Here is a 12,102-nt window from a genome sequence, read left to right on the forward strand (position 1 = left end):
TAACATCTAGTTAACTGGGTGTCATGTAGAAAGAGCAAATACCTGTTGCACAATGCACTGCAAAATGGCATTGGTGTGAAGACAATGGAGCTGGGTTTGTTTCTGGAGCCTTGGCAACACCATACAACAGTCTCTTTTGATCCTCCTAGGCTATTGTGGTGACAGATGGAGAGAGGATTCTTGGTTTAGGAGATCTAGGAAGTTACGGGATGGGTATTCCAGTCGGGAAGCTTGCTTTGTACACAGCTTGTGGCGGAGTTCACCCACAACAGTGTCTCCCTGTCCTGCTGGATGTTGGCACAGACAATGAGGTAAGACCATTCTTCATTAATCTGACAGAGGAGGGAGAAAGAATTGAGATTAATGCTTCACTGAGGCCCGTCCCTAAATGTGGAGGCACAGCCAGAGCCATCCAAGATGAGATGATGGCTAGACCAGCACTGCAGGGAAGTGGGCAGGCTTCATTCCTGTTTGATGCTGAAGAAACTTTTGCTCTTATGGGGAACTGAAATAAACACTAAACAGCCTCATGGTCCCCTGGTGAGAAGACTCAGAGCATTGCCAGTTGGAGCTGAAGGGTCAGCTCTGCCTTTCAGCATGGTAAGGTGAGTTGGAAGACTTTGTACAGGAAGTCCCAGATTTATTCTTCCTCTGGTAACAGTGAAAACACAGGCAGATACTTGTGTCTGCATGGAGGTGACTGTGTTCCAGAGAGTGGAGAATCCCCAGTGGGTGGTTTGGGGATGATTAATTTCAGTGTTCTGTCAGACTGCACGCTTTACTGCACATGATAACCAGACAAGAGGACTCCATCTGTTTGCAGATTTTTGCCTTATGACTCTGGCTCAGAAAGGCCGAAGCACAACATCTCAGCAATGCCAGAATGGACATCTGTGAAGGATGTCTTTTTCAGAGCTCACATTAATATCCTATAGTCAGTTGTGAGGGCCTGGGTTTGTCCATTGCTGTACAATGTACTTTTGCATTCCTTGACCTGAAGTAAACCAGACACGTGTTTCCTGGAGAGAAATAACAAATGGGGGGTGTAAGAGCTTTGAGTTTGTGCATGAAGGGAAAATGTGATTTTCTGCACCTGTTTCACTTGCCCCAAGTATCTCACATTGAACACTTAAAAAGAATGAAAGAGAGCAAAATCAATGGTCATAGATGGCATCTGGGATGAGAATCCCAATCACCTCTTCGGTCTCTGGTCCCAGGGTTATTTTATCCGTTTAGCATATTGGCCTGTCATGGACTTGTGGAAAATAGGATGTGCTCATCTCAGCCTGGTCTTTCCTGAAAAGTGGGACCCTCTGCGTTTGGACCCTTTGAGGCTAAGGCAGGAATTAAGTCTCAGTCTCTCACTTCTTGGGGTTTCCAGTCAGTAGAGCACTGCACTTCTGCTCCTTCATCTCTTCCTTCTCCTCCCTGCTGGTCTGCGCACCACCGAGTGCTGATGCTCTGAGTCTTTTATCTGCAGTTTCCCTCCAGAGGGACCTGGGTGAAAGTGCTTCCCTTCCCATGGGAAACTTCTGGCCATCTGTTTCTATCTGCCAGTATCCAGGGGACACTAAAATGGTACCAATGACTTCTAGGCATCTCCAAGGGTCAGAAGGTGACTCCTAGAGTCAGTCTTGGGCACTTTTGTTATGCCCAACATCAAGTGTAACTTATGTGTCCAAGAACTTCTCTGTGGAGTCAATTTCCACATCTGGGGTTAAGACACAGAAGTTGCTGTTTTCCAGCAATATGAACAACCTATTCCCTCACAATGTAAATATCTTTATTTAATGGCTTTCTCATGTGTATAAACTCAGCTTAACCAAACCCTAAGCATGTCCTAGGACCATCCTACCTGCACTTATCAGTGCAGAAATAAGCTACCTCTAATATGCATTCATTCTTGTCTCTGTTACTAACACAGGAACCTCAGATAGAATGAGGTAAATATAGCAGTCGTATTTTTAACGTCAGTTCCAGCTTTTCTTTCTGACAGTCCATGATAGTTTGTACATTATTTCAGCAAATTGGTCTTTTCTCAGATCTTGGCGTTGCTCAGCTTGCCTGTGGGAGAATTGTATTCTCCGTGAACAGAATACATGGCACTACAGGAGCAATCAGTGAGGTAAAACAAATGGCTCTGTATTACCTGAGCCATTTCTGTGTCTGAATCACAGACTGGTTTGGGTTGGAAGGGACCTTAAAGCTCATCTAGTCCCAACCCCCTGCCACGGGCAGGGACACCTTCCACTAGAGCAGGTTGCTCCCAGCCCCTGTGTCCAACCTGGCCTTGAACACTGCCAGGGAGGGGGCAGCCACAGCTTCTCTGGGCACCCTGTGCCAGCGCCTCAGCACCCTCACAGGGAAGAGCTTCTGCCTTAGAGCTCATCTCAGTCTCCCCTCTGGCAGGTTAAAGCCATTCCCCCTTGTCCTGTCCCTGCAGGCTCTTTTCCAAAGCCCCTTTCCAGGTTTCCTGTCGCCCCTTTAGGCATTGGAGCTGCTCTGAGGTCCCTCCAGAGCCTTCTCTTCTCCAGGCTGAACCAGCCCAGCTCTCTTGGCCTCGCTCCACAGGGGAGATGCTCCAGCACCGCTGAGCATGTTCAGTGGCCCTTAAGAATTAATGTATCGAACCCAGAGGAAAACTCTTTCAACTTTCCTTCTAAGGGAAAACAGCTGTGACTGTACAAGCAGATCTGATTTTAGCATACCTGCTAATACTTGGGGCCGTATGGCCGCAGGACAATAGGTTTGAGATGGCTCATCCCCTTCTCATGTGGATGATTCAGTTCCTGAAATGGGAAGGGGAGTCGCACTGCAGTGACCCTCAGAGGTGCTGGTCCGTGTTTCCTTGAACTTTCCCCAAAATATGTGCTATTTCCATGCTGACCCAGTCCTTTTTAGGTGGATTAGGGGTCCCGACAGAACGTGTGCTGGATTGGTTGGAGGAACAACCTGGGTTTATATTCCTAGCTAGAGCCAAAAACTAAACCAATCTGTTATATGAAAATACCTTGCCTTGACACCTGCAGATAACTGAGGTGAGTGCTAGTAGATGCAGAGCTTGGGAACATTTTGGCATCTGATCACTGGTTCTGGGCTGTTACCTAAAGGCCTAAACGACACATGTCACTTCAAGTTACTTCAAGGCGATCTTCATTGCTCACAGCACTATTTATGGTCAGCAGCTTTCCTGGTAACCTCAGTGCAAAACTAAGAACTAAATGAGCAGTAAACACCCCTCACACAAGGCCAGTTTTATTCACTTTGAGTGAGGCACCTTGGGAGGGAACCTTTAGTAGAGCAGATGGGGATGCAGACAGAGCTCCGTTTCCTATGGCAGTCAAGAAACATTACATCCCTCTGCATTTACCCAAAAATATAGTCCATAGCTTCTTATGGAAGCCCTTTCTCTCAGGAAGAGCTGTGTGAGGTGGCCTTCACTGCATAGTAAGTAAAATTCATATGACCACAACAGACAAACATTTTGGGTAGGCTGGGACATAAATCTCAGTCCACCCATGGAAGAGAAGATGTCAATGGAATTGCTTTGTGTCCTAGGCTCTCCTGAGTGATCCACTCTATATTGGACTGAAACACAAGAGGGTTCGTGGGAAACAGTACGACGAACTGATTGATGAGTTTATGCAGGCAGTGACCAACAAGTAAGTGGGATTATATACATGGCTCCTCTGGGCTGCTTCCATTTAAGAACGAATGTTGCATCTTGTGAAACAAACATTAGTATAACTGATCGTCCAAGCAAAGAAAGGTCATTTCAGTGCAAGTCTCCTGGGTGGTCTACAAATGACTCTTTGTGCTCGAGCACTCTGTGTCAAACATATTTGTCTTCGGAGAACTGAAATGGGACAGACTATTTATAACCATTTCCTGTCCCTATAGGCCAGAGGTGTCAAACAGTCGCCCTGTGGGCTGTATCTGGCCTCCATCATGCATTTATGAGCCTCATTCAGCATAGGCAGAATCTAAACTTTGGTTTGTTTACATTTTGTAAAGGAAGTTTCTAGCTTTCACCATTGTGAAGGAAATCATCTAAATGGAAGTGGCATGTTACTGCACACGGTGGTGTCTGGTGTCTGCAGACTGCCTGTCTATGGCTCTGTTAAAAATAGGAGCTTCCCTGCTGGCATTTAAGTCTGTGGAGCAAGAAGGCAGGGATCATAATCACTGTCTTTTTAATGGTGGGATAGACCAAGTGCATATTTCCATTCTTACTAGCTGGGATAGAGGGTCTCTGATATACCAGGGAGTTTGATATGGGAAGAGCAGAACCACAACCTCAGCGCTGTATGTGCACTTCTAGCGCTGCATTGAGTTCCTCTTTCTGGAAAAAATCAAAATACATTAAAATCTCCGTGACTGTATCGTAAGAAGGAAAGTGAGAACAACTGCTAAGGAAAAAAAGAAGAATATTTGGAAAGTCCCAAGCTCCTCAGCAGCTTTTTCTGCTTTTTCTAAAGCAGCAGATGCTATTGATAACTGGCAGAGTGCTGCAGTCTGTGTCTGATTAATAGGCTGCTGCCTCTCTGTGTGTTGTAGGGTCTTTCCCTCACAGCTGAAGGAGCTGTTTGATCTTTCCTCTTTCTGTGTCTCCAGCTGGCTGTATGTGTGTGTGTGTGTTCCTGCGTAAATGGGAGTGGGTGGTACGTGTGTCAGCTCACAGTTCATCCTGTCTCCCTTGGTAGGAGGCATCATCGCCAGTGTCTAATGACAACACCTACCCATCCCCTGAGAAGCTTATCTTTACACACAGTCTGGCTGCCCAGCTGGCTGTGGGTGGAGGGATGGAGGAAATAGGGGCTGAAATGCTAAGGACCATTCCATCACAGCTGACAAACCAAGGTTTGAGAGGGAAGAGGGTGTCATGGAGGAATTTCAGCATGTCTTGATGTTGTGGCTGCTCTGTGCAGTGTTCTGCTGCACCCTGTGCACCTGCAATGCTGCTGCTAGGGCAGGAGTCTCTCCTTTGCTGTTCAGCAACATGGTTTAGGCATGTCCCATATGATAGACAGCCATCAACCCACCCAGCTGCATTTGCCCACTTACTGTGTGAAGATACTTGTTGTCAGCCAGTGCTGTAGCCCCTATATCTGTGAGTATGAACACAGTAACTCTGTTGGGTTAAAAATACGATTTTAAAATAAATAAACCACCAAATTAAACTGGTGACTGCAGAGAAGAGAATGTTGTTCTTGTGCTCTGGTTTGTCCCTCTATTTGATAAGAAAGCTTGGCTGAAATGTCAGTTGATTACAGTGTAGTGTTACATTAGATACTTGTGGTTTATCTAGGGGGAGAAAATTCTTGGAGGCTAGAAAACTGGTAAAACACAAGTAGGAAATCACAGGAGACTCTGCAAGGAGAAAAGATTTAAGAGCTGTCAGGGTTGATTTGTGGGGGTTTTGTTTGTTTTGGTTATAGTCCCTAATTAATCCTTCAAGGAAACTATCCCACTTCCTTCTGGCCAGGAGACCACAGGGGTATTGCAATGTTGGTGTTGATGATAGAATGGGAACAATAGAATGGGAACCCAGATGATGGTCTCAGCGGTTATGAATGTGGCATCTGAGATGCTTGTGGTGTTAAACTGCACCCGCTACTCCTGTGATGTCAGTGACAGCAATACAATTTGCCTTTTCTGTGCTGCAGAGGAAGGATTTTGGCTGTTGCTTTCCTGTGTTTGCTTTACATGAGCTAATCTCCACATCGAAGGGAGAAGACACTCAGCCATGAAACAATGAACTCTTATCTTGTGAGGAGGTGATGTCACGTCTGATGCTTTCATCCAAGTACTGGGAATCAAGTTCCTGGGGCCCCTTTCTCAGCTTTTCTATTTCTCTTAGCCAGGATGAATATCTTGAATACAGTAAATGTTAATACCCCAAAATGTTCTCTGCAAAGTGGAGCTGGGAAATTCCACTTTACACATCTCCATTCCCATCTGTAAAGTATTTGGAGATCCCTGAGTGAAAGGAGCCATTGCTATGCATTATCATCCTGACCACCAGCATACTTTAAAGCACTGATGGAGTGTGATCCCCTGTGAGCTCTGGAGTAGTGAATAACTCTGCTATCAGCCTGGGCTTGGCAAACTTAACATGAAACGGATTCATTTGGTCTCAGATTTCCACTGGAATTGACTGAAAGCTCCAGCTTCTGTTAGGAAAGGAAGGAATTGTTCAGAAGGTCAAGAACATGCAGCTTTATTGTAGCCTGCTTCCACGTATGAGGAAACCTGTAGGTATGAACCACTGTGATCTTCGGTCTGCTGTGACTTCTTATGCAAGTCTGTAATGTCACATGTAAGTTCTGCTATTTGGGGAGGAACACAAATCTCTTGGAATTTGGGGATTTCCTTTTCAGCTTGGTGTTCATGCAGGAATTCTGCCTACTTCCTGAGGGTACTTCAGCTCCTCGTGGAAACCATTTGTCTGTTCCTCTGTAGGAGTACGTCCCACCCTGTCAAATCACTGCTGGCTCAGGGGACATTTGTCACTGAAGTGGAATGTGTCAGAGCCCACAAGAAAGCCAGGGGATCGAAGATTTACTCTTCTAATGGAATAATAATGTCAAACAGATGTCAAATTTCTATAGCTGGAGACCCCTACAGTCAGCAGAAGGGGCTCCTGGTCTCGTAATAGCCACCTAGTAATGAAATGAGGAGCGTGTCAGAGGCTTCAGAGTTAGCACTTAGAGTATTTTGAAGGAAAGTGTCATTTCTGGGCAATTTTAGAAAGAAAAGCCGTTTCTATTGATGGGCTTCATCTATTGATGAATGAATTTCTGCATTTTCCTGCTGCCTAAACTTCCATTCATTACTCTTACCCCTAAACCACATGAAATGTCGGAGCTCTTTATCAAGAGCTCCAAGGTGTGCATTTTGCTCCTCATGGGAGGCAGCTATATACAAAATTTGGCCCATTAAGCCTAGCCTGTGACTGAATGAAGCAGTTTGACAAACTGCTTTTCTACCACAGTGAGTAATACACTTTGTATGATACAATACACTGCCCCAGTTTTCCCTGGCCTCAGTTATATGTCAAGGGGCAAATGAGTCTTATTCTTGAACTGGTACATTTTAGTAAGCTGGAATAAATAAAGTGTCCAAGGATCGTAATCAGAGTGACCCACAGAAGTTCTGGGGCTTGCCTGTATGAGCAAATTAAGGTTGAGATCAAAATACCATGGGACATGTGTTGTGCTGGGAATGTTCTTTGCACTCTGAAGAGCTTCAGCCCATCATCTACAGTAACGCTATGTGTTAATCCTCACACTCTCTTTCAAAGCAAACCACTGCAAACTTTTTTCCTCCTTCTACTTCTAAACTGTTGTAGAAACCAGAGACCATCATAGAATCCCAGACTGGTTTGTGTTGGAAGAGACCTTAAAGGTCACCCAGTTCCAACCCCCTCCCAGGTGCAGGGACACCTTCCACTAGAGCAGGTTGCTCCAAGCCCCTGTGTCCAACCTGGCCTTGAACACTGCCAGGGATGGGGCAGCCACAGCTTCTCTGGGCACCCTGTGCCAGCGCCTCAGCACCCTCACAGGGAAGAGCTTCTGCCTAATGTCTAATCTCAATCTCCTTCCGTCAGTTTAAAGCCATTCCCCCTTGTCCTGTCCCTACAGACCCTTGTCAAAAGCCTTTCTCCAGCACTGGAGCTGCTCTAAGGTCTCCCCTTCAGGAGCCACCTTTTCTCCAGGCTGCCCCAGCCCAGCTCTCTCAGCCTGGCTCCAGAGCAGAGCTGCTCCAGCCCTCAGAGCATCTCCATGGCCTCCTCTGGACTTACTCCAACAGCTCAATGTCCCTGTTGTGTTGTGCATCCCTAGAGCTGGACGCAGGATTGCGGGGGGAGAACCCCCTCCCTTGACCTGCTGGTCACGCTCCTTGCGATGCAGCCCAGCACGCGGTTGGTTTCTGGGCTGCAAGTGCTCACTGCCACATCATAGTCAGCTTTTCATCCACGTATACCCCTAAGTCCTTCTCCACAAGGTTGCTCTCAGCTGTCCTTTGAGGAGGTGCCTGACAAACTGACCCCTAAACTGTGGCCAGGAAGTCTATGGCAAGAGTACTACTGGTCTGACCAGAAGACTGCCAAGGCTCGTGCTGACATTATAACAATAAGAATGGCCTCAGGATACTGTGCTAGCAGTGACTTAGGTGCTAGTGTTGTTTAGTGCGCTAGAATGGACTTTGTTTTGTCAAATCTAAATGCTGATCACTTGCCAAGCATGATTTTTTTTTCTGATGATGGGCTCCTCTATGGAAAACTTCTGATTGGAAATCAGAACTTTGGCTGCTGGTGTGTGAAGCACCAAGACCAAGAAGATCTCAAGGACAAGAGCAAGAACAATTTGGTTCTTCTCTGCCTGGTTTATCTAAGACTATGAGTAGGAGTTACAGTGCAGCAAAGCAGATTCCTTACATCATGAATGACTGTAAGCAGTACTGTAAAATGCTAACTTAAGACAAGGATTGGAACCTCCTTCTTGTGATTCTTTCCATAACAGAACTGGACCTTCTTGCCAATACAATTTCCTAATTGTATTGGCTCCCTGCTCATGGTGAAACTAAATGCCCTTTTGATACTGGTCAGCAAAGGCACTGCCCAGGTCCTCAGGCCACCCTTGAAGTTCTGATGTCAGTTTTGGTCAGATGCTCTCTAATGGTTACTGCTGCCTCATGGATTTTTCCTCTCTGACCTTGTGGCTTGTAATGAGGCTGGATGAGCTCGAAGAGGTACATACAAATGAGGATGAAAGAACAAAGTTGCATAATGAGATTGCTCAGGCGGTTGACAAGTCTCTTGCATAAAGAAGCTAAACCAATGTCATCAGGAAAACATCTGCCTCCCTCTTCTGGGATTCACGCTCTTTTGTTCCATACTTAATGCTCATCCAAGAGTGATGTGTATCACCCTCTACAGGGGATACAAGCTTTCTTAACAGCATCTTTCCTGTTAGCACAGCCTAGAGATTCCATGTAGCTCTAGATTAACAGTAGCAGTACTGGAACAGCAGCACAGGGATAAACAAAGCATGAATCCTTTGCTTGTTTGTTTTCCAGGAAATAGAATCATTTCTTCATGAAGATTTTCAGGTGGTAATTTTTACAACAGACTTGTAATGCCACGTGTGTTTAGCTCCTGGAGTCATCCTTCATTAGGGTGACTGTCTTATGTTAATATTTTGACCACTGGTATATTATGTCATTAACGATATTGCTTGTATGAGATTTCCTAGATAAGGTCTGGAGATCAGACTAAAATGAGTGTACGGGACTGTTCTCTAAAGCATTTCTCAGTGAGGCGATTTATACAGGATGGTTTTTGCAAGGTATGGGAAAGAAAGCCAGAATTTGGGTCATAATCATTTATGACACAAACCCCAAAATGTGCAAACTAATGAGACAGCAGTGTCATCTTTAGCATGAAGCTGTGGCTGCCCCATCCCTGGCAGTGTTCAAGGCCAGGTTGGACAGGGCTTGGAGCAACCTGCTCTAGTGGAAGGCTTCAGGGTTGGAAGTGGGTGATCTTAAGGTCCCCTCCAACCCAAACCAGTCTGGGATTCTAAGAAAGACTAGTGATTTGTTTTGATGAGGGAGAACTGGAAAAGTGCATCTTTTTGTTTCCAAGTCTATAAAATGGCTAAATTAATTCCTGAGATGGTGGAGAACAGGGTCCCCAGATGGTGGTCTGGCAGCCAGCAGTGAACCAGGAGACATGGTGATGGTATTAAATAATGACTCTTTTAGCATCACCAGTTACAGGTGTCACTGTTAATGCTGTTGTAGCTGTGGTGATGTGGGGACAGTAGTGAGGAGCTGGTTTCAGAGAGAAATTAGAGTCAATGGTCTGTGTGAACAAAACCACATAGAACCTTCACCAGAGGATATCAAACTGTGCACCCCACATTAACTTGCCATACAACAAACCAGCAGAGTTTGGCTTGTAACTCCAAAAGGTCTCATTTTTGATGAAAACTGTGAATGTGTTGCAGTGGTTGAGGGGTGGGTGTTAAGACATTAACCTGGGTAATATTTAGTGACCATAAAAGTCTTTGTTGTTACAGTCTCTTCCCATTTCTGTCCAGCCTGTCTGAGTTCTTCCAAAACCACTTGTCAGAGAGGTACAGAAATGAACTGTCCAAGCATCCTTTTCCACAGCCTGCAAGTGTAAGAATTACTCATGCTAAGGGGAAAGCTCCAGTTCCACAAGGAGACATAGGACTGCAGAGATCCCAAGAAATGAACACTTCAGTGTGCCCAAGAGGAATGGGAGCTGCCAACTACTGGTTACACCAAGTCTTTGAGGGACAGACTGCTTATGTACTTTGAGCCTCCCCACTGCAGGTTCTGGCAGTTACCAAGGAGACATACACTGTCCAAATTTCTTCTGAAATGCTGAGCAACACTCGGAGAGGCAACAGATGCAGAGTCCCAAATCTGCTTTTGTCTAAAGTCTTGGAAGTCAAAATGAAGACTGTGGATATCCAAGGAATTTGTGCAAATAAACAGTACAAAAAGTACCTGTGAAAATCAGTTTTCTAATGGACAACCCTCTTATCCATCATTTGGATACATGTAAGGAACACATGGCTAACATGACACACCATCCAGAACATCTGCTAGCATCTCACAGCAAACAATTAGCAAATCTTTAAGCAACTTCAGTTGCTATAGAAACTATTTCTCTAACACTACTATTATTATTTATTTGTATCACTGAGGAAGTACGTTGCTGACTTGCTTAATAAAATCAGTGATCTCAGCCAGCATTAACGTATGTGTGACCAGCTCTCCAAAGAGCACAAGGGTGGGTGGGTTTCCCTGACTACAGACTCAAATTTATGAGAGTATTAACCTGAAGAGTATTTTTTCTCTCTTTGGAGCACAGAATTCTTTCCTCTCTTTGTGATCTGCAGCAAGAGACAGACAGTGCACAGTTACTTCATCTATTTTTGTCTTTGATAGTTTTGTTATTAAGCAGAGCTTAATATTAAGAAGGAAAGTAATAGTATCCTATTAAGAAGGATACTGTACCCCTTGGTATGACAGGACAGTGCTGGATGCAAACCCCTTTCACTGAGCTGTTTTGTGAAGATCATTTTCTTTCTCTCTGCAATATGTCCACTGAGCTTTTTAAAGCATAAACCACATTTCTGAGCCTATGTGAGTCTTTGCATAAGGTGAGAACTAAAGTTTTCGTTAATAAAGATCACAAGTGGGTCATGGCAAGACCCTAAGACCAGATGCTTTAAATGAAAGAACCTAATATTTCAGACTCACAGTTCAATATGGTAATGTCAGGATGATGCTCTTAGTCCTTAAGGACTACCCACCTGCTCCTCTTTGGTGACAGGAGCTGCGACACTTTCCCCTGGGGATGTGAAACTGCATTGAAGACCCCACAGAAAAGTTTCCACAGCTTCTGTGTCCCTGATTCAACAAAGATTCCAAGCAACTAATCTTTCAGTTGTTTTTTTATAAATATTATTATTTATTAGTATTATTTTGGAAATATTAAGCTTCGTACAAACCATTCTGCAATATGACATCTTAACTCCACGTAGCTGTGAGCTAAACTCTGCTCATCCTTCCAGCTCTCCGTCGGTGTGGGTTCAGACCTCTTTCCCACTCCAAGTAGACCTTAAATGATCTCCCTCGGTGTGGGTTCAGACCTCTTTCCCACTCCAAGTAGCTCTTAAATGATGCTTCAACCATGCTGAAGAGTCTCTGACTTGGAGGTGACTTCAGGTACCTGTGACCATGGCAATGCTGTCATCACTCTTATTCCTTTACATCATAGAATCATATAATGGTTTGGGTTGGAAGGGACCTTAAAGCTCATCCAGTTCCAAACCCTGCCATGGGCAGGGACACCTTCCACTAGAGCAGGTTGCTCCAAGCCCCTGTGTCCAACCTGGCCTTGAACACTGCCAGGGATGGGGCAGCCACAGCTTCTCTGGGCACCCTGTGCCGGCGCCTCAGCACTCATTGTAAAATCATTCTTCCTTATACGTAGTCTCAGTCTCCCCTGTTTCAGTTTAAGACCATTACCCCTTGTCCTATCACTACAGGCCCTGCTGA

The 12,102-nt window shown here is 45.2% G+C and overlaps 1 protein-coding gene across 1 annotated transcript in view; it reads left to right on the top strand.

Moving 5' to 3' along the window:
- Window positions 1-149: 149 nt before the first annotated feature.
- LOC104408758 (NADP-dependent malic enzyme, mitochondrial-like) overlaps window positions 150-12,102 on the top strand; it is a gene marked incomplete at its 5' end in the record, with an annotated part of 30,674 nt that continues 18,721 nt past the window's right edge. The window contains 2 exons of the mRNA XM_010018464.1: window positions 150-311; window positions 3,559-3,662. Of these exons, the coding sequence (XP_010016766.1) occupies window positions 150-311; window positions 3,559-3,662 (266 nt within the window). The remainder of the gene's footprint in view (window positions 312-3,558; window positions 3,663-12,102) is intronic.

This window comes from Nestor notabilis, unplaced genomic scaffold, assembly GCF_000696875.1.
Source record: "Nestor notabilis isolate BGI_N333 unplaced genomic scaffold, ASM69687v1 scaffold1817, whole genome shotgun sequence".
Lineage (NCBI taxonomy): Eukaryota > Metazoa > Chordata > Aves > Psittaciformes > Psittacidae > Nestor > Nestor notabilis.